At 35.9% G+C, this 24683-nt stretch overlaps 1 protein-coding gene across 1 annotated transcript; it reads left to right on the top strand.

The window, feature by feature from the left end:
• Positions 1-721: 721 nt before the first annotated feature.
• Positions 722-22720, top strand: LOC139120863 (sideroflexin-5-like). The gene is made up of 12 exons (XM_070685482.1): positions 722-927; positions 3229-3297; positions 5843-5947; positions 6210-6264; positions 7416-7495; positions 8445-8501; positions 8772-8837; positions 9221-9311; positions 13236-13351; positions 13630-13715; positions 14172-14289; positions 22164-22720. The coding sequence occupies exons 1-12, from the start codon at positions 844-846 to the stop codon at positions 22239-22241; spliced, it is 1005 nt and encodes a 334-aa protein (XP_070541583.1). The 5' UTR covers positions 722-843; the 3' UTR covers positions 22242-22720.
• The last annotated feature ends 1963 nt before the right edge of the window (positions 22721-24683 follow it).

Here is a 24683-nt window from a genome sequence, read left to right as displayed (position 1 = left end):
TGCCGTTTTTATCCCTGTACGATCATGCTTCGCCAGGATTAGATCGTCAGCTAGCGATCTTTCGGGTCTGTTGCTGATTTCAACCCTCGTTACAAAATCAAAGCTATTGTTACTATTTTACATGCAGTGATACAATGTTGAATTTCTAGATTGTATTGTAATATGTTAGACTTTGAAGAAGTGATAAAAGGTTTAAAACGGTTGAAATTCTGCCCGTGGCCATCGATTCTTCAATAACTGATACTTCAGTCATTGAACTTAACTTGTGCGGTGCATTTGTTGAAAGTTTGATTGGACATAGTTATTTGTCAAAATTTCTGCATTTTTCTGAAACATACACAATTTTCGACGCCTGCAAGTCTATGAAAACAGGACAGAAAATGACGTCTTAAGACATCCATATGGCAGACAGTATAAAATGCGACGGTAACATTCCAAGTAGTACACATTTCGATTACTTTGCAAGAAGTACATTTTTACTTAAAATATCAGATATGGAAGACTTTAATATATAAGCCTATTGGACAAATAAAGCTATGATAAGATGCGAATCATATACCACATAAGAAAACAAAAAAACACTATCAGACAGAAAGTAGTTTCAAGTTCAGTTATTAGATAAGCCTTATTTAGGCTGTTATAGCTGGATCGTTTGCACATGCGCCGGGATACGATCGGCAAGGATAAAAATAGCACTGCACCGGACAGTCTGACAGTGATTTCATAGAGAGCTGCACAGTATTTGGAGTGATTTCATAGAGAGCTGTCCACAGTATTTGGAGTGATTTCATAGAGAGCTGTCCAGTATTCTGAGTTATTTCCAGAGAACCGTACCAAAGAAGCATGTCAGCCACTACTGTGCAAGAGTTGGAGCTGTGCAAAGATGGATATCCACAGTTCCAACTTGGAAAGTCAAGATTTGATATGGTAAGTGTTTAAAACGGCAGAAAACGCTGATTTTAGTGATACCTCTGATTATGCTGAATGTGAAAGAAATCATCATTTTAGTTGTTTCGAATCATGTAGAAGTTGCTCCAAAATTTAAAGTTTAATCTCCAATCTTTGAAATTTTAAGACCTCGTATTATTTTAAATATTTCGAACAGGTAAAAGTAAACGATATTTGTGTTTTTAAAATTACAGATAGTTAAAAGCGTCGATGTAGACACACCGTAGTTGCTTGTGGGCATTGGCCGTGCGACTTTGTATGTAGAGACCGTGCAGTGTATCAAAAAAATTAGTTCATTCTTGATTGAGAAGACAATAGATACAGTCATTACGTCAATCCGTAAAATAACTAACGTGAAACAAAAATTCTAACTCACTGAAGAAATATGATCAATTTTCTTTCTGTTGTTCTAGAAGAATGTGAAAAAAGAGTCGAATTTTCACTTATATGTCTGAGCATGTTGGCGGAATACACATACAAGTTTAAAGGAAAACTACTGACAACATTGATACAACGGTCACCTTGGAGACCAAGCAGACAATATACATTATTATTGGATTAATCAGTGTCTTTTCTTGGAGTAAACTATAATACCTTGGGTTTTTTAAGTGTGGAAATGGACTGATAGAGTTCTAGACTTGCCAACCCTGTTTATTAATGGTTGCTGAATTTACAAGGCATATATTCCAACACACAAACGAACAGGTGGGAATTACTTCCACAGCAACTAATTGCAATATTGTCTATCACGTATAGCCGCAATAATGTAGACAAGATTTTTTAGGAATTTCTCCGACTAAAAGTTTAACGAACTACCGACATTCTGATAACGTGGTCATTGTGTTTTCTTTCTAGATACCGTGGCGTCGTATCATAATTTTATCACAATCCCTCTCTTTGTAGATCTGCTTATGTCTGTTAATAGGCACGTGATGCTTTGGCATGTAAAGTCAACATGATTTGAAGAAATGACATCACAGATAGGGTCACTCTAGAGGATTTAAATTTCTTAGGTGTTGTAAATTCAAGTGAGGATCTACGTCTACAGGTAATAGGTCTACATACGTTTATTTGGACATGAATTGGATCACTTCTTGTTAAATGCCTGTTATAATGGTATATACCGCGTGTTATCCCAGTAGGTAACCTTCACCAATCAGATTAGTCATACCACTTAGGGGTCATACTTTAGATCTACAAGGCACTGTACCACATCCTGGACGTGCGCATTTTTTTCAGTCCAGGCTTAGAAAATGCTGATTTACTGATATGAGTAACCAGCAGGGTTATTTGAGACTAATACGTGATTTAAACTTTGTTATCTAGAGATTAAGACTGAGTCCAAGATAAACCGTGACACAAGGAATAATCGATTAGTTGCGTGCTCAGTTACCATCGTTGAAGTATCATAAAGGATTCAAGATGAAATATATTGGTTAAATGGGTTTCAAAACAGAATACAAGTCACAGATTAAACCCACAGGATCAAACCAGCAGAGGCAATGCGTCATGTCCTCGGTTTAGTGGTTAAATCAGTATTGATTCCATTGTCTTGCTCCATTCCCCTTTGGGTGGGCGTCGCCAGATGATTGCAGGTTTTGCTAACATATTGTGTAAAAATTAAAAATCTGCGACTTATTGCCTCCTTGTTTTAATATGCCAAGTAATGCTGTGAAATAATTTTATTTAACCTTTTCTGTTCGAAGAGTCACACTATTCGTATTGCTTCTATGGTATCTGTCAGTGTTTTCATGTTCCCTCCACACTGTGGTGTCTTTCATCTGTGTTTTCTTCGACATAGAACGCCTCAACATGTTTAGGAGATGACCATAATCGAAGACCAACAAAGGTGTTTGGTGGTCTTCGATACTTCTCGCATGAAGATGACCGATTATCATTGTATATAAGGCATCACACGTATCTAGCACAGAATATTTCTCAAATGCCGCCTACCAAAATGCTCATTGTGTTGCGTCTCGTGACCCGAAAACAATCAGATAATATAATTAATGTAGTGTGGAACACCGTAAGAGATCTGTAGGGCATGGCCCGTACACAGATTACAGATATTCAATAATCTTTCGGTTACACGGATACGTGGCATTTCCCCATATGTCCAAGGCATCATCCGTTGTACTGAAATTCAAGATTACGTTTAGCCAATATGAAAAATATTTAGAACAGAGCCTTTATCCATATTCATGCAGAGACCTCGTTCGGTGTGTTGTAGTTCAGTTCCTTCTCCGTGACTCACGTGATACGAATGTTTGTCTTTAACAGAGCACATTTACAGGACGATATCGTCACTTCCTAGACCACGTTGACCCAAGGACGTTATTTACAAGACAGGTATGTGCGTGTAATATTTTGTTATTGACTTGAATTCTTTGTAAAAGTAAAGGCCTTTCGTCAGTATAAACATTATTTTGCTGATACAAGTATCATTATTTGTTGTGTGACAATAATGCCAAAAGACCACGATAAATATAGACAAAATTCCTGTAGATTACTAACAGCTAATTTGCAAATGCACGTTGTCGCTTGATCTCTTGATTGATAATCATCTCCGATATATTTGTGTACATTGAGGTTAAATATGTCACTGCGTCTGTAAATTATCTATTTAGTATCTACGCTTAATTCGCGCTGTTTTGCTCACGTGTGGACACACGTGAGCATATGTCGCAGCGATGTCTGTCTGTCTGTGTGTCTGTCTGTCTGTCTGTCTGTGTACTAAATATCTCAAAAACGGCTCATCAGATCAGAATCAAATCTGGTACATAGATTCAGTTTGCAAATGGCAAGAACTGATTAGTTTTTGGTGGGTGTGGCTTGCTTACTTTTTGCTCATTTGCATAATTAATGAATTTAGAAAAAACTGATATGTATTGACGACTGCATACAATTTGATGAGATTCGCTACAAATGTTGATCACACAAGATATATCAGCTTTGAAAGATTAACGGGTGACGTGAAAGATAATTACTAATTTGCATGTTTAATGAAATTTCCTAATTAGGAGTATATATCTGAATTAACTGATCAAAATTGATGAAACTTGGTATGCATATTGAAGATACTATGATTTAACCTTATTGAAAGTCGTTCAGCATTTTTACTTCATTCAAAACCTAATTTGCATATTTAATGAATTTTTGAAATTAAGGATATATATTTGAAGTTACATGACCAAAATTGATGAAACTTGCTATGTACATTAAAAATACTATAATAGAACATTATTACATGTCATTCAGCATTTTTAAATCAGCCAATTCCTAATTTGCATATTTTATGAACTTTCCTAATTAGGGGTATTTATCTGAATTGACGGGACCAAAGTTGATGAAACTGGCTATGTACATTAAAGATACTATGATAGAACATTATTGAAAATCATTAAGCATTTGAACTTTAGCCAATTCCTTATTTGCATATTTAATGAACTTTCATAATCAGGGATATTTATCTGTATTGACTGAAACAAAGTTGACAAAACTTGCTATGTACATTAAAGATGCTACGATACGACATTATTGAAAGTCATTAAGCATTTTTACTTCATCCAGCTCCTAATTTGCACATTTAATGAATTTTTGAAATTAGGGATATATATTTGAATTTACACGACCAAAATCGATGAAACTTGCTACATACATTAAAAACACTATTATGTAGGCCGACATTATTGAAAGGCATTAAGCATTTTTGCTTCAGCCAATTCTACAGCCAATTCCTGTCTTACAAATTCTGACCTAGTGTTATTGGATTATGGATTGGTATGATTGCGATTATGTGTATTTAATTACCTTTCCTAATTAGGGATATATACTTGGATTTATTTGATCAAAGTTGGCATAACATGCTATGCACATTGATGATTATACCAGGTTATACCAATATTGAAAGTCATTTCGCACTTAAGTTTTCGTGTCAGCTAATTTATAGTTTGCATATCTAATGAGCTTTCAAAGTTTGGAATATATAGTTTGAAGGACTTGAACAAAGGCAATTACACTTGCTATATAAAGTGGTGATACAATGATAGCAGTCAAACTTCAGTTAATTACATATTTGAATACTTAATGACCTATAGAGTTAATCTGTGGTGAATATTGTTTATTATGTTGATCATAATACTTTCAATGAAGTTGCAAACATGTAGCAAAGGTTCAAATTTACACATAACTGCAATATATAATGAAACACGTGAGCATTTACAGTTCATATGCGCTGTTTTGTGTGTTTGCTTGATTATTCGTTACAACACTCTTCCCCCCAAGTATTCGTTACAACCCTCCCCCCCCAAGTATCCGTTACAACCCTCTTCTATGGCAAAATGGGAACAAATCAGAACGAGTACAGCTATGTTTATGTTGTTTCCTACAAGACACGTTCAACTTTTCATTGAGTATATAGCCCCGGGAGTATAGCTTACAAATGAAGCAGATTTACTTGCATTTAATCTTCAGTAACGTTGACGGTATAATGAACACGTTTGCAGCTTCATTCAATTCTGTGGTGTACACACCTGGTACGCTTGTGCAATTTCAACCGAGCTTTATCATTTTTAAGTTGGCATAGAATTTTGATGTGGTCGTGGCTTACGGTTTCGTACGCGCCAAGCTGTGGTCTGGTCGGAAAAACGGGAGATACTCGAGATTGTGTCTAGCCACTGCAAGGCGCTCACAGAATGGAGGTATAATTTGATGAGAAAATTATCTACCTCTACAGATTGTTACCCTGGATACAGTCATATTGCTATTACTTATGAAAACCGTTCACTTGCATCACAGATGCAGATCAAAAGTGAAAATACAGAGTAAAATTCTATTGATCAGAATGGTTTTCAAAATAAAAATAAATATTTATTAATTTCTTTGCTGATTACAGGCAACGCTGGATGAAGCTGTCCAGCTACTTGAAAATTTCAAAAATGGTGAACTTCAACCTGGTACGACCAATAAACAGTTATGGCAAGCACAAAAAATCAAACAGGTACTTGGCTGCTGTATCTTCGTTGAATCACATTGGTGGCTTTACTGTGACTTAACGGGTCCTCTTGAACGTTGCGGTGTTAATGACGTAACGTGACTTGAAGACTTTCCGCTATGGACCGTGTGACAAATACCAGTGACACATGGCAGAATTGGAGATTTCAGTGATATCGCTATGCATTGAACCGAATACATGAAAGAATATCTAGCTTGTTTGAACTTAAAATTCAATTTGAAATTATCCATGAATTCTTTAATTCCAGGCAATTTTACACCCAGACACTGGAGAAAAAGTATTCATACCTTTTCGGATGTCAGGTAAGATTAGAAACATGAAAAAGAAGTCTGATTTGTGGAAAATAAGTGTCTTATAGATGTTACGTCTGTTTATAGTGATAGTATGGTATTTGTAGTAGCTGCAGAATGTGACTTTTATGGTTAATTAATGATTTCTTTGAAATTTATATTGAAATATCTCAACGTACTTTTGATTATTATAAATAAATTATCTTCAGACCTCACATTATTGCTTTTATGCAGGACTGAAAAAGTTATAAGAAAACAACGTCGTTGGTACAAATGAACAGAATTGAGGGTAATTTATTGTACTATGGAACGCAGCGACAACGTCGTCATCCATATATATGGGCCTAGCTAATATTTTTCTGATTTTCTCAACTATTTCTTTTAGTTTAGACAATCAAGCTTGTAGAGTGTCACAATAAAGCCGCCAGAATCTTTGATATCGAAATACTTTGTAGAGTTTACACCGGATTTAGAAGTATTTTTCCCAAGCCGACACGAACAGATGAAATTAAATGACAGTCTGACTCCACTTTCTACTGGATGCTTCGACAAAGATTTCTTTAAACTTGTCATAATTCTGTCAAAACGAATCTGTCTATTTAATGCATGAATGGAATAAATTGAAAGTGTTGTCATTTTCATTTGTTTTACGATGTTTTATTAGTGCGGATACGTACATGCTACTGCGTTGTCGTCAGACGTACGTATAATTACATGAAAGTAATTATAGACGTACATATGCAACTAAACCTTAGACGTACATATGCAACTAAACCTATGTGTTACATAATATGGAATTTAATTGCTTTCAATCAACAAGCCTGCATGGTTCACAAAAGTTATAGTCAACCAACAACAAAGAAACAATTTGATCGATCGCTCCGCATTATTAACTGATACTAACAACGCATCAAACGGTGAAAACTTTCTCCACGTGTACTCACGCACTCCTGCATTATGATCACGCTAGCAGTGGTTCAATGATACAGTTTTTCATTGTCATGCTAGCAGTGGTTCAATGACAGACGTTTCGTTGTCATGCCAGAAGTGGTTCAATGACATAGTGTTTTATGGTCACGCTAGCAGTGGTTCAATGACAAGTTTTCTGTCAAATCACTTTTCTCATTTAGAAGAATTTAATTTAATTTGTGCTTTGTCAATAGGTTTTGTCCCATTCGGCGCTCCAATTATAACAGGTGTTCTCAACCATAATTTGTCTCTCATGGGAACAGTCTTCTGGCAGGTAATGTATGGTACAAATCTTACACTCTCACAATCAATTTTAGATGTGTGCAGCGTGTATGTACATGTCAATATGTCTGTTCTTTCTGCTGATGGGGGACGTTGTCCAGTTACCATGTTTGCTGCTGTTCTTTTGGTGAGATATCTATGTTAAGTAATAAATCTTCCAACGTTATTAACAGTATACACTCGGAGTAACACCAGTCAATAAGTGAGAAGAATTTGTATACAAACCAATATAATGGTGACTTGCGCACACGGAACATACATCTCATTCACTGGTCCAGCATTTATTCCAGAGTCGATGCCGATTTGTATGTCGAAAGCTTTGTAGATACAAAAAGTCATACGCACGTATGTCAATATATTAGTACGTGTAAAAGTGAGGAGGCGGGGCGCGAACAAATTCTGGGTGAGCTCAGAGTTCATTGTGTAGATGCAATATGTTTCATGACGTAAATTTCTTAGAGTTGGACCACTATTGTGAAAAAAAGGTGGAAAAAGGGTAAAACACTCAAGCATTTATGGCTGGCCGCATTGCTTTGATATTTGGTATATATGTACCTACCTGGTACAGACTTATTAATGCAACTGTATTTATTATATATATATATATATATATATATATATATATATATATATATATATATATATATATATATATATATATATATATATACTTGTGTGTGTGTGTGTGTGTGTGTGTGTGTGTGTGTGTGTGTGTGTTTTAAATATTTGTGTGTATGTTTGTGTAGGTGGGTGGAGCAGATGCGTGTGTGCGCGTGCGCACGCGCGTGTGTAGGTTCTTTCTATAAAACATGGACACTCAGACCGAAGCAATTTATGCGAATCTGAGTCAGACAAGGTAAGAAGAGACATTCACGAATCGAGACAATCGTGCAATTACTGAATACTTATTCACTTATTCATTTCGGTTTGCTTTACTGCAGTGGATGGCCCAAAGTCACATGGCTGGCGTCAACTATGCCAACAGAAATGCCAGTAAAGTAAGTCAACTTTTCTGTAACATGAGGGATCCTAAGCTGTCTCTTGAAAGTATTCACTTTGTAAATTGATCTCCAAATGACTTGTAAGTCTTCCTCACGTGATCAAAAATTTTGCAGAGAATCATAGCGACAGTCAGGGACATCGTGACGGTGTTACAAGCAATGAAGGTGTATTATTAAACTTTGAAGATGCTGTATGAGCAATCAGTCTTCTCATATGCTATCTTTCTAACACACAAACACAGACCATCTTTTTGTTCACTTTGAAAGCCGGCCTCCACCAGTCAATTCCTTCTTGGATACGTTGGTGCAGTGACAACTGCATGCGCCATAGCAGTAAGTGATAACATTATATATATTTATATATATACTATACTTGTTTCCTGAAGCAAATCATTACAATTTCGAATTCCGACAACTTTATACCATAATTAAAAAGAGTGTTCGAAACTATAACACAAGTTGATCCCACCGAACGACAAACTTGGTTTAGTCGGTTAACTTTAGAATCAAACCTTTATTTGATCCGAAAATGCCGCCTTGAAATAAAATGTGTTCGGAAAAGTTCGATCTATGATGACATGGAAATTGACCTTGATAATCGAACGTTCTTTACTCTCTGGATATAGCCTAATTTCACTCACTTTCACTTTTGAATCGTATGACAAAAGTCTCCTCGTAGATTATGATTCTGATATAAATTGTTCATTCTATTTGAGGTTGGCTTGCGATTTGTTGTGGATAAAGCCAAGAACTTTAGTCCTGCAACACGAACGCTTGTACAGCGATTGGTACCTTTTCCTGCTGTTGGTGAGTCAATACATTTGAACTAAATTATTAAAACGGTTGTATGTATTTCAAGTTTATGAAAACAATCATGCAAAGTTATGTGTCGTTTCAACAGATTCTTGAAAAACTAAGATACGATTTGAAACAAAAGATATGGGACTTGTTTTACTGCCAAGAGGTGGACTAAATCAAACACCATTCTCAGTGAAAAAATTACGTCACAAGCTGGCCTTTGCTGGTTGTGTACGTTTAGCCGATACATAAAAATTTCAAGCAAACGAAAGGTCACCAGAAAAGGTGGTTATTGGAATCAAGTACATGTACGAAACACACAGAGATAAGCAGTATATTTCAAAGTTCTTATACCTTTATGAAATTCCCGAAAGGGAACGAAAATAACGCGATAAATAGGAAGCTTATGAATAGACAACTTTAACATTAAAACCACTATTCAGTACAAGATACTTTGATGATTTCGGGTTAAGCCTACTGCGACAAATGGTCCATGACGATATGTTCAACTAATTTACACTATGAGTTGACTGCTGTAGCCTAAAATCAGCTGCACTGCGGCCATATAGTTCTCCAACTCAATGCAGGTTCAGTCGATATAGGGTAAGATCAGCAGTACGCACGACATAGCGAAGACGACAGTTATCGCAGTAATGACAGCGAGGGCGTGCAGTTACATCACGGATAGATGAGAATAACAGAGACAGACAGAACATATCTGCTCAAGCTATTTTTACTATTGTCTAGCTGTAAACAAGTCCAAATATGTTCCCATTCGTCATTCGTCGAGTTCATCATACCTGGGACCCGATGCTGATTGGAACCCCAAAAATGATTTTGCTACCTAAGTGAGTCTTTTTTTGCGTCAATGGCAAGTCATAAAGTATCAGGCGGTCGACCATGTTTTTAATATGACGGTTTTCTTCAGGCAAAAACACAGACATGATGAAGTAAAGGTATCGGGTTACACAGAAATTTAATACCAGAAATGCCCTTAATGTTGAAAAAATGAGTACGTTTTGCCAGTGTCATCAACACACAGACGTTTGTGCCTCTCAGATTGCACCATACGGCACCATTGCTGTAGCGCGTAAACAAATTCCTTAAGACTCAAAATTGCATACATCAAATTTTCCACGCAAGAAAGGGGACAACCCCTTCTTACGCTTTCCCCCTCAGTCTCCCGCCCCGTCAGATATCTTAGTGCACACCCTGTCATGATACCCGTCCAAAGTAAACAATTATGATACTACCGGTATATGGTTGGATAATGGTTATAGCGTGAGCTTTTATATCTACATTTTGTTGTGACTTTGAATTTCACTTTATTGGTTTCACCTTTTTCAACCGTCATGGGATAACGATGATAATCTAGCAAGGATTTGAAAGGTCTTTACTATTGCTGTATTTTTTGTAAATTTTACAAATACATGTATTGATATTTAACTTTTTTAAGTGGGGAGAGGGTAGTCAGTCAAAATTTCTGTGTTAGAGATGGGGGTTACTCAAATTCACCATGGTTGGCCGGGGTGTTACTCGAAATTTCAGAGTTTCCAATGAAATTCCTCCGACCTCCAAGCCCTAAATAATAACGGCTCCCTTGGACCACAAACTCAGACTCTTGCTGTGGTGAGAAGTCGATTTTTACCCCCACCGCGTTTCAATACCATGTAGTTTGCCAACTTTTCACAAGGTAAAAGTATTTACGATAGCGAGAATTAAACATGATGAAAACGTGACTGTTACTTCAGTTCAGGGTTGCAATAGCAAAGTTGTGGCCATTCTGTTTGACAGAATCGTGGAATATAAAGTGCATAAAATAAAATGTGACTCACAGGGACTATTTATAATTATTTCTTTAACGCTGAATAGTAAACGTGTTACTCTTTTATCTCTTGTGGTCAAAATATCGATGCCTAGCTTCATGAGCTGTTACAAATGTTTGAAAGTGATTATATCATAATGTTCGGTGATTGGATTGGAATGTTGTCCGAAAATCAAATAATTGATTTTACTTTTTACAGAGCAAGCGATTATCTTGGAGCAAAATGTGCAATATATATATATAGTCTTCAGATTTTAATTTAGTATATATTTGGCATATAATGAAGGGGACAAAAAGCTGTTAACTTCGCAAAGAACGATATCCAACGATAATCCGAAGTAGACTCGATTGTTTTCTTGTTTCCCAAGATTTTGTTTCTATGGCAGATAAAATTGTTTCCTAGAACCTACCATTCCTAGAACCTACCATTCCTACCATGTCGTGGTTGACATAAATGTTTCGAATATTTTAAAAGGGAAAGGGATTTTGGAAATTGAATAATTACCTTCAGCAATGACTTTATTATGTACAATCAGGAAAAGAAAGGGAGATGTACATGTAAGTATTAAATGGTTATCGTCATTCAGCATCAACGGAGGGAGAGGAATACACAATCTCGGATAAATTGTTATGGCAAATGGCCAAAAATAAATAAGGCAAGCTACAATGCCTCACGCAGCCGTAAAAACATAAATGACCAGAATTTTACAAGATATTTTTCGTCCAACCTAGTAAATTTGTTGGATGTTCCCTTGATAATAAATTTCATTCAGTTGCTCTCTCCGTATCACAATAGTGCCAGGTGCCATTTATTACATGCCTACCAAAGCTAAACAAAGACAGACACTTGTTCAAAAATTGGCGACCAATTACATTGTTGAATGCTGACTACAAAATCGCTTCCGCTACTCTTGCGAGAAGATTGTAAAACGTTCTAGGTCATTCATGAGAAACTAACAATATTTCCTGAAGGATCGATGTTTTTTTTGTTATAAGATGGTTTCCAGAAATCTTCAAGAAACTGTTACTTCTGACAAGGTTTTTTTGTTACTTTAAGGCTATTCTCAAACTTTGATGAAACAAAAAGCAATTTGTATTGGGTAAAAAGCACATTGTGGGAAGCAAATAGAAACACATGAAATACATTATGGATTGATGAACCATTTACCCTGCTATGCATTACCTTTGATGTGGAATTTAGTAATTTAGAAGATTTAAATAATACAACTGTAATGAACGAGACAAACAGTTTTCCATTATATGGTTCAAAAGGTCATTGACACTGTGCGGGAAGATCTGTTAATAAGACATTGGTAATACCAAAACTATTCATGTTGTGTTGCTTTTACCAAAGATGTCAAGTTTGTTAATGGAAATAGTCAATCATGTTTTCAGTAATTTATGTGGAAAGTAAATAGGCTAAACTATGCTTTGATGTACAAAACGTGAATTAAACATGATAGATGTCTAAACGCTGGCACACACTACATGTAGCTCGTGTTCACAGATTGACTAACGAAAGTTAGTGACAATGGGAAAACTCGGTTGTTTTTTGTGCTTTTTTGTTTTGCTTAATAAAAAAATCCATTGTATAGTGCATACACAGTATGCAAATTTTACATCCAATATCTCGACAACAATTTTGGTCTTAAAGGTCGATGTACTCAAACAGAAAGGTGATTTAAAAATTAAAAAAGATGATCAATCCCTGAAGAGTTGATGTGCGAGAAATGTAGCTATTTTTCGGTGAAGGAAAGCCCTCATGTATACTGAGGGATTACGTTCCGATGAATGCTGGCAGGCTTCTTGGCATTTTATGATATTCAGTTTGTTATCCTTCATTGAACTTTGGTGTTATAAATATATATATATATATATATATATATATATATATATATATATATATATATATATATATATATATATATATATATATATATATATATATATATATATATATATATATATATGATTTATCTTTAGTCGAGGAGAACCAACCTGACGAATCTCTATATTTTATCGTTGCTTCTGATACCAACCACGATTATGTCTCTGAATCAAAATAATCGATATCGTGTTTGTGTTTATTTCAATTGACTATCATACAGCTACAGCCGGTGTGTGTAATGTAGTGTTGATGAGGTTAAGTGAACTTGGCAAAGGTATAGAAGTAGAAGATCAAAATGGTTCTGTTGTCGGGACTTCAAAAATTGCAGCCAAACGTGTAAGTTGTGTCACTGAAACACGCATCCAGACCTTCGATTAAACCTTTCGAATTTTTCATATCCATATATCATATTTAAAGTAACTAACTCGAATCGCTGTGGTGTATATTATGTTTTTATTCAATCTAATACATTTGTTCCATGGTAGAATGATTATTAACCTTTTGAAAGAGATACTACGATACGAGAAAAACTTGCAGCTTTCTGTACCGTCATTATGAATTAATGAGAAAAAGCATGACATAATTTTCCTACTTCTTTTTTTCTGGTTATCTAGGCTTTGAAAGAAACTGCGTTGACAAGAGCGATATTGCCTGCACCGATTCTTATCATACCACCTATTGTGATGTCAATAGTTGAAAAGTAAGCAGCTTTGAGCACTTCACATATTTCTCTTTCCTTTTCCGATGTTGTCCACAATCTGCAATACTCCTTTCTTTTGTTTAACATTTTATTATGTCGACAGTTGCAGAAAACAAACAACAGCTCAAGTTATGTATCTGTAGGTAATTACTGTGTTACTTTAGAAAGTAACCACATCTTTGAAGGAATGTCCACTGAACGTCCTTTATTTTTATTATTTGATTATACGCTTTCAAAATATCATTAAGATTATTAAGCCAGAGGTGAAAGTTTTGTTACAATGTAAGATTGATATTAACCATTTTACATCGCAATAGTTAAGGTGGTTTATGACGACTCCTTTGATGATGATGATGATGATGATGATGATGGGAGGTATGAAATTTACTAATGTGTGTCTATCGAGCAACAATTCTCTGTGCTGAAAGGATTTGTGTCTTTATCATAAATTTTCAGGACAAATTTCATGAGACGCAGACCTGGTTTATCGTTGCCAGTTCAAGGCGTGGTTGTTACTCTATCATTTGCATTTGCGTTACCATTGGCAATCAGTTTGTTTCCACAGTTTTCCAAGGTATGTATATAGTCCCAGGTTGTTTCCAGTTTGCCAAGGTATGTAGTCCCATATAAACTTATTTCTATGACTTGTGTTGATCATTCCATTCTCAAACTGGTAAACAATCTTTGTCGTTCTCTGTATAGGCCAACATGTCATTATAACTGAGCCTTCGTAAATAGAATGTAACTCCCAAACATACAAACAAACAAACAAACAAACTAAATCACCACAATCGATGGACAGGAAAAGTCATGATACCTACATCGGAATCTTTCAAAAAGCAACATCGACGCTGAATGCTAGTGGAAGTATTTGAAGTCATACATTGAATTGAATTGAAATACAAAGAAAGGCCAGAGTGCAAAGACATGCCAGAGTACTCCTTCATAAGGGAGCGTTCAGTTATTACAGCCAGGGGTGGGCTGGCAAAATCAAGGGGGGATCATCTTGAATTTAAAAACTGCAAGGGGGGGGGTCATCTATTTTTCAAACAGCTCAGAGTGGGGTCACTTAATTTTCATAAGTATCCGTCCCGTCAAAAAGCAGTTTCAGTGTTCAGGAAAATTCTGAGAGATGAAAATGATTCACTGCATGATTTCATTCTCTGAAGTCATTTAACTGTAAATCCAAACAAAAGTATAATTATCTGTCACATGAACATCATAACTAGGCAACTCTGAGGCTTGTCTCATTGTAAATCGAGCTCACTGAGGGCAATGGACAAATCCTATTACTTACATATTAGAGATATAGCAAGTTTTGTCATGGAAATTATTTAAACAGTTACCTGTAGACTTCTTGTCCATGAAAAGTGAAATTATACTTTTAGGTGAAATTCCATTATCATAGTTTTGGTCAACATCTGAACTTTTAAATACCCTATTTGAATCAAGTACATTTGTATCAATTATCAAACACCTATAAAAGCAAAAATTAATTTAGTCTAGCATTGTAAAAAATTATTCAGTTTTTTCATAGACTCCAATGTATAGTGAATCAACATTTTGGTGAAATTCCATAATCCAATTTCTTGCGCACACATCAACCTTTAACCATCCTAATCTAACTAAGTACTTTAAAATGAATTATCAAACGTCCATAAATACACAGATATAGATAGTTTTGAATTGGAAAACAATTATTCATAGTTTCCTCATAGACTATCAATTGTATGGTGATTCAACATTTCGGTGAAATTCTAAAATCCAATTTTTTGCACATATATCCATTTGTAACCACCCTAGTCTAATCAAGTACATTAATATTAATAATCGAGAGTACATAAATACACAGATTTACCTATTTTTGTATTTGAAAAAAATTATTCATAGTTTCCTCATAGACTCCCATGTATAGTGGATGGACATTTTTGGTGAAATTCTAAGTCATTTTTTTGTCCACATACCAGTTGTAACAACCCTATTCCGATTAAGTACTTTTATGTCAATTATCAGATATCTGTAAATGTATAGATATAGTTTTGTATTGAAAAAGTGTTACATAGTTTTCTCATAGACTCTCATGTATAGTGAATCAACATTATCAACAGCTGATTATCAATTAAATCCATGACACGCTTGCGCAAAATATTGCGATCCACCTGTAATTTCTGTCCAATCCCTTTGAGGGGTAATTTCAAAATTATAGCAAGTCAGATGGGGAAATTTGAACATTCACACCTTATGAGTTTGTAAGGAGGGTCACTTGAAAAAATCTGAGAATCTTTTTTGGGGATTCTATCGCCCCCAGAGGTGTATGTGTGTGCAGCTTTACTCAAGCAATGTTGTGGGGGGGGGGGGGGTCATGAAAGTTTTGTCATCTTCAAAGGGAGGGTCATCAATTTTTGGTGCAATGGGTAGGGGGTTCACTTATTTTGACTGATGCGCAGGAAGAAGTTGCCGGCCCACCCCCGGCCATAATAACTGAATGCTCTGTAAGTTCAAATTGACATAGTGCAGATAGTGAACTTATTGACCTGTCGTTTGACCCTTGGTCTCGTTAAGTTGTTGACATTCCTGATAGCATTTTTGAAGTTATATTGTTTCCACACACCAGCAATCGTCATCTAAAGGGTCTCTGGTTGATGTGTCAAGTGCTCCAATTCATGCGGAACGTTTGCAGATCCTTAGATACTGTTTTATGGAACTTGAATCCTGGTTGAAATAAAAAGCAACTCAACAAAAGTACACGACAATATTAGCGAAAATTTTGTCTTCAACATTCAGTATTTTGAGGAAGAAAGGGATAATAGCACATGACTGTGTCTTAAAAACGACAGGTTTTGTTTGCTTCTTTGTAAATAATGAAATTTTTCAACAATTATCGGCAAGTAGTTGAATTGTTGCTTTTGCTATTACTCGTGTTATCGCTATGACAGATTTTGATATTGATCATAAGTAATGTACGCATGTACATTTAGAATGCTCCCATTGAAAACTGTACATTAACTTCTGATGAGGAAAAAGTTCAAGACGTAAAAGCAGAACAAAGCATCAAGTGAACAAACCCATAAAAATGTGCTAATTACAACGAACCGATATGACATGCTAGATCCATTGGGACTAATTACCGTTCATGCGAAGCCCCCTCACTTGAGTAAAATTTAAGTGCGCCCTCAACAGCTGGTAGTGTGCCTGACTGAGAGCTTCAATAATATCCTAATCGAAAAGATGAACAAATGACGAAAGTTTTGATCTGCGACTAGGGATGTAATAGATTGTGATGATCTTTCGAAAGGTAGGAAAAATCAACTGAACATTCAAAATTGGTTGAAAAGTTAGGAACAAGGTTGTTGAGCACATCGATTTCGTATTATCTTCTTGTCGACACTACAAAACGGAAACCAAAGTTCATGAAGTGAAAGAAAATGGGCTGATATCAAACCCCATTAATATTTATGTATTCATAGTACATTTACATGAAAAGCTAACATGGCATCGCAGACATTGAAATGAAGAAACAGGAGAAGCAGAGCGACAGACTAAAATAGAAAATTAAGTAGAAGGAACAGGGTTGAATAGTGACACTTGCAGTCCATCTGGAAACAGACGAGAACAAAATGAAAGAACGAGGAATAAAATGTTTATTCCACGAGAAATAAAATGTTTATTCCACAAGGAATAAAATGTTTATTCCTGTCCATACATATTCTCTGCAAAATTTCGTCGTCTTACCCATTTGTGTTGTCGTTAAAGTTCTAATGTGGTAGAAGGTTTTTGTGAATTTCCAACGTTCGTAAATAATTTTCAAATTATTCAGAGACACCTAAAATCTTCACGTAGGCCTACGTGTTTCAGTGACGATGTGGTCGACATTTCTGAAGAGTCCACTGTTTTAATACGATTGTATGCTACAAATAGCTTCAGTTGACCATGGGTAATTTTTTTAAAAATTCGTCCAGCTTATTTCTATGAGAACATTTGCAACTCTATAACTTGCCACCTCTAAGCAACTTTGAGTCCCTATATATTGCAGCCAGCGGTTAGAGCTTTGAAATGAAGAAAAGTAGCTTCAATTTTAATTAAACATTTTTGCTTTTTTGAATGCTCTCTTCTTTTGGATTAGTCGGTGTAGGAGCTCTGTAACTAGTGAGAGCCTTGCTCAGATTTTAAATGTGAAACCTTATTCAACACTTCAATGGGTATGGCACCCTCCTACCCGTCGACGTCTTAGACAAAATTAATTAAAAACATCAAATCTAAGCATCGTAACTGATATTTTAAAGTCGTTCTTTTTAATAAATACATTTATTAAAGAATATATGTGCATCCAAGATAAGACTAGTACTGGATATATCTTCCATTTGTACATTCCGACCATTTATAGTTTGCAAGGACAGACTAATTGGCATGTATTACACGGAGATACAAGAAATTATTCCACCGTTTTCTGTATCTATTCTTTCTGTAAACTGGGTTTAAACAGTAATACTTTGCCACCCTTTAGGTCAGTATGGTTCATTCTGACTTCTTGAAACACCAAACGTGACAAAAATAGTCTGGAGACCGAGATCTGTAAAGTTAGCCGGGATACATTTCCATAAAATTCCATCGATTTTCTTGGGCCAGCATGTGACATAACTCCAGCGTAAAAACAGCATGGGCTAGCGTGTGACTTAATAATAAGGAGCATTAAAAGAATTGTCAGTCACTTATCCACTAGCAAAGCTGTGCAGTTTCTTTTCACAGTTCAGACCTTATGACGTCATAGACAGCACAAGATATTTAGGAGGCACGGGCAAGAATATTGCTATATTTGTTCAGAACTCACTCATAGATATTTGATGAATGCAAATCCCTTGTGGTTGTTTAGCACGGCATGACCCGGATTGGGCAATGAGAATATCGTTGTGAAACTTTCCGCCTTAGTGATGCTATTGTCGCGAAACTGCTCATAATCACGAGAGGGCGCCATTAAAAAGTAAGCTTGATGATTTTTAATATTTTACTAATTTATAAGAAGGTTGACGTGCAAATTTTCATACTTTCGGCAAACTGCTTTGCATAGTCGATTGTGCATGTGGAATCATAGCCCTGCGTACCGTGCTGTGTGTTCCCGGCGTTATACGGCTTCCCACCACATGAGGCCATATAACGCCGGGAACACACAGCACGGTGTACGCAGGGCTAATGGAGTCTTGACTTTTGTGAAAGCACCTCAACCGAAAAGTAAATTGTATTAAATCTTTCGATGCTAAAATGTCGAGTAACAATAACATGTGATCATCGAAGTGCTTCGATACATTAGAAGATCTACATTCATTGCTATAGGACAAAACAAAGCAAACAAGCAAACAAACAGCGCAAGCATTTTCAACTATTAATTGTAACATTACGGCCTAACTTAAAATGAACTTTCCTTTTTAATCAAGAGTTTATCCGGTGACACGGCGTCGATTGTAGTATCCTGTAAAAAATACATTTGTTGCATCCACCAAACTCCAACATATTTCAGTAAATTGCTGATCTTACGGAATTTCCTCGCTTTGAACAAAGATACTTGACCTTGGCAGTAGCAATATCAAGATAGAAAAAAACATTCGAGTAAATTTAGATGCAATTAAGAAGGACTAGTTGTTGTTATTGTTGTTTATTTATTTCAGCTGTAAACTTGACAGCGCCATTGTACCTTCATTTCGATTAAAAATGTTTTACAACTTGAATTGGCATGTTTGAGACCCGAATATGACCGAGATGTAGCGCCCTTGAAGACGGCATTTTACATCTCTTCTCGATGACAGAGAGTAATGCTTCATTTATATGAGCATTCTACAGATTGGATTATAAATAGAATAAAAAAGAATAAAACATATAAATAAGTGAAATATACTTTAAAAATGTAGACATCTCTTTTGAACTTTAGAATCGGTTTTTCGATAAATTATGCTAAACACATCCAAATTCATGGTTTTCTTTGTCTCAAATAAAAATTCGAAATATTTCCTCGGAAAATGTTTCGTAGATTTTATTGCGTTTTGACATATAATTTAGAAAGACAAATTTCCACGATATCTTCGCCTGTGTCTTGCTGTCGCTACACATTAGTAATATTTCACTTTGTGAGTAGGGGGGGAAATGATGTTGATTTATTTGTAACATCTAACACAATGTACGGCTCTGGAGCCGTTAATAACGCTTTATGATTAGCTGTAACAGCTGTTCAGGGGTCGTCTCTAATGTCTACATAGAAATAATTTAGAAAATGTACAGTGCGGTAAAATAATCACGCAAAGTCAAATGTAGGACATGCAGACATCTCGGTCTTAAATGCAGACCATTTTAATAAATTCTGTCGCACCCTGTTAACAGTTTGTAAATGGTGCTTTTACAAGACATATTCAAGCATGCAGAGAGAGAGAGAGAGAGAGAGAGAGAGAGAGAGAGCTTTTACAAGACATATTCAAGCATGCAGAGAGAGAGAGAGAGAGAGAGAGAGAGAGAGAGAGAGAGAGAGTAGATATACTCTTCTCATCCTAAAACCAATCTTCTTTCACGTTTCCTACACTTTCAAACTTGAATTTCTGTCCAACAAACAACTAACGTAACATACAGCTGTCCCCTAAGTTTGCAATTTCACGATAGAATACAGCAATATTCTTTTAATCGTTTTTATTAAACAAAATCGTGCTGACAAGTTGGTTGACAGCGCCATCTCGTTATGATTTGAGAGACCTTATAGCCCTTATTGGCCCTTATCTCAAAAAATGCGAAACGAACGTTAAGCTCAATAACACCTATAAATCACGCGAAATTCTTTATTGCAAAGTTTAGCGTATAATTGTAACGACAATCTGTCACCAGTGAAGTATGATGAAAGAATACACATACACGCATACATACATACATACATACATACATACATACATACATACATACATACATACATACATACATACATACATACATACATACATACATACATACATACATACATACATACATACATACATACATACATACATACATACATACATACATACATACATACATACATACAGGGACAGGCAGACAGGCAAGGGGACCTTCAGCATGATACATTCATCTATGTAGAACAAAAAAATCACCTTAGCGATACATAATTATGAGTATGCGGTGGTGGCAATTATCCAAAGAAGCGCCGACTATATTTACGTTTTCCTTCGATTGCTGCCTATATCTCCTGAAAAGATCGCCATTTTTTATGTTGTCGATCAAAGAAAAGAACAGATTTTTGGTTATAAAAAGTCTTTTCAACATGAGTCAATTCTTTTTTAATTGTATTGTTTTCAGTGCCAATAAAACAAACATTTTTCAAAAAATCTTGATATAAAATTATCAGAAATTGGCCCCTTTAGGAAGGAATTAGGGGAAGCTGGCACAGCGTGTACGCTGTCAACGGTTGTCATAAGAACACCGATCAAGATTAGCTTTTGTTTATGTGTAGCACACCAAACTTCCAATTCAGTGCATTGTTATTCAAAGCTGTGCGATAGAAACATATATGAAATGAAATGAACAGCAAAAATCGCAGTAACAAGGTGACCTTTTGACCTTCGTGACACGACATGTGCAACCTGTGCACTCGCTTTCAATTTATCACTATTTTTCTCAATTATAGAGCGAAAGAGGATTATGTGTATTCGTCTATTTTACGTGTTGCTGATGAACAGATTGTATTAAATTATTAAAGGGTTTCCTCTGTCATTTTTGAACATTATTCCATAGTTACGATCTAAATCATGTTACTGCAAGATTCAGAAACGTACAACTGACGATGAAAAAGCGGACATCAATAAAGTAGACAATTCGATGAAATCTGTCATTCTTACAATTCCATCACATTCATCATTTGTTCAATTTGAATAGATTCACTATTTGGTCAATTTTTATAAAATCAATGTTTTGTCCCATTTGTCTCGCCTTCTTATTCATGCTATATACACCGCCAAGGTAAATATCAGAGTGTTGGTACCGATGGCATTATCTTTACAGATAAATACAAGCAGGCACTGTGATTTTACTGGTTAAGTGTACGTGACGTCAGTCGATGTTGTACCCAATTGATATCCCCTGGTCAACATTTGTCGTCAAAAATACTGCAATGATACATGTAAATGAATAAGTAAGACGTTGTCAGTGAGTGCTTTAATCAGTTCCAACACTGTTCTTGTAAACTACGATCGAAATCGGAAACTATGGTAAATATTAGCAAAAGTTTGGTTGTGTATGTAACATACAATCTGATTCAAAATATATCAAATCTTAGACATCCAACATATACGGACACACAAGTTCATGTAAGCATATCATTTGGCTGCTGAATTTTGTTTCTAAGTTTCATGAAAAACGTCAAGAAAATTAAGTCTTTCAGTGACGTAATAAATCATAACTACCGTGTTTGTTTCTGTACAGGTTGAATTGACCGCTTTGGAAGAAGAAATCCAATTAGCTACTTCAGAAACCCACCTGTACTATAACAAAGGCTTATAAACATTGCTTTGTCTCGGTGGCTGTACGATGTTGGCGTTTAGTGTATTCTTTGTAAGCCTTGCTGAATTGATTTGCCGTTAAGATATCGCCAGTCTCCGTGATAGCAGAGTTTTGGCTCAGCATAACATCCGGGATATTTTAAAATTTACTTCCAAATAGCAAGCAAGTCCTTTCTAAGAAAAGTGTAGATTGTTTGTCATCATAATAAGTTCAAAATTGATTGTTTTAAGCAGTTCACGAGTAAATACAAGTGACAAACCTATCCTGTGGAGTTTCCACTGATATTTGTTAGATGTAAAACCTTGCTTTTAGTACACTGAGTAAAGAAAGCATTCAGCATCGTTCAGCGTTCGATAGAAAGCTCTTTATTATTTGATTGACAGAGAGTTGCTATGCTATGCTGCAACTTTCGATGTGTTTCCCTTCTTTTTTGTTCTGTTTGTGAAAAAATAAATTTTCTTCTTTAACGCTCCAAGTCATCTTGACATGCCAAGTCTTAATTTGTATATGTGTACAATGTCCATGTTAAGTTATTGCACACTATGTGGACAGTTAGGATTAGAATTCACTCTTCATATGGTTACTGGTAGACAGTGCCTTGTTTGAAAAACTGGTTTTTTATCAGTTCGCGCTGGCAGAACGCGCCTCAGGGCCACACATTTGGACTTTTACAATCTTTTCTGATATACCACTCGTGGGGGTCTATTTTAAAGCTCTTATTGTAAGAAAACTTTTTCCCGGCTTAGTTTTTCGAAAATTCAAACTTTAATTCCGCACCCCCCTCCATTGAATTAACACAGGGATGGATGGTGGCCATTTTGAATTTCAAATATCGCAAAATGTTGGGTAATTTGTTTCGCTAGTTCCAAACTTTGCACGGTGACTCCCGATTTTTAATGTTGCTTTGGCAAGAGAGTGGTTGAATGTTTCATTCGGGAAATTTGAGCAAAAGTCTAAGTCTGTCACTTTCAAGGCGCGAACTACCTTAAGAGAGAAGAAGAAGAAAATATGTGTCTTTAGAACAAAATGGATCAAGTATTATGAAATATTATGATATGATATGATTATGAAAAAATCCTTGGACTGCGTAAAAAATTAGTTCAATTACAACTTCGGAGACCACTTTGAAGTCGGGGACCACATAGAGGTCTTAACATACGATCATGTAGCTTTGATCCATTACGTGTTGATCACATGTGACGCACTTTCATCAAGATTTGAAAATAGGCAGCCCTTATCCACGAAGAAGGGGTTCTACTGTGAAAGTCCAATGTTACGTATGCTAACATCTTTACCAGTACAACAAAACTCGTTGAGCGTGACAACAGATGGCGGGTCACTTTGACAGAGAAATGGTCACGGTGTATTTGGAAGAATGCAGTAATTGCCAAGGTAGCAGCGTTGTTTGGTAAAGTGACACCGTTGTTCAGTATTTGAAGTGAGCTGAGTGTACTCAAACACTTTGATGCCTTCGCATTCAGGTCAGTATACAGATACTTTATATGAAGGATGTCACCATGTATTATGGGAGTTCTGGCAATGTTGTCATATATACTAGGCCGCGTAGTCAGTAGTGGTAACAGATGGAATGGTGTTATCTGGCATGGATTTGAGTTGACACTTTATGCTGTTTTGTTCGGGTCGGGAGATGAGCAAATTAAATGGAAAAGTGCTTGAGTTGACATTACCATGGTGGACACATTTAATTAACTCTTTCACTCACGGATGAACTTTAAATTATGTCATATTGAAAGTTATTTCGGGTTAAGGACACATTGAATGGATTATAACAAAGTTTTGAGGAAAAATGGAAACAAAATATACTTAAAATCAAAGCTGTGTAGCTGCCGGTCGCCTAGCAACAGGCTGGATCGACAGGGTATTCATATCTTTATCAGTAAAATGTGTTTTTGGAGATGTACGGTAACATATGACACCATATCATTAAATTGTTTGATCGGGTATCCGTACTGTAACGCCATCTGACACCAAAATCGTTTTCATAACGGCGTTTAAACATTCCATAGAAACGCAACACAGCTAGAGATTACCTTGTCCCAATCAAATTGTTTCGTCATTACGGGCGACTTTTCAGTAATTTTGCTTTACCCGGTATCATCTCATATTTGTCTGTCGTGCACAATTGAAAAAGTATGAAAAATTATGTGATGCTGTAATCATGTTTATGCAGAATTCTATTACACAGTATTATCTCAGTAAATTGAATACCCTCTTCCTTTCATATGTTTACTCCGTGTTATTGTTGAACAGAAATCCGGCCATTTGTAACTATAAATGTTTAAAATGGCGGCCGTCTGGTACAAGTGAAACTCTCTGAAGAGAACATTAGGTTTATCATTGTCCTAACATTCGACTGGGTAAAAAGTAGAATTCTACGACCACCTATCAAACTCAATACGCAAATCAACGGAAATATAATAT

The sequence above is a fragment of the Ptychodera flava genome, chromosome 20 (assembly GCF_041260155.1).
Source record: "Ptychodera flava strain L36383 chromosome 20, AS_Pfla_20210202, whole genome shotgun sequence".
Lineage (NCBI taxonomy): Eukaryota > Metazoa > Hemichordata > Enteropneusta > Ptychoderidae > Ptychodera > Ptychodera flava.
Note: the sequence above shows the minus strand (reverse complement) of the source record. Positions and strands in the feature narration are given on the sequence as shown.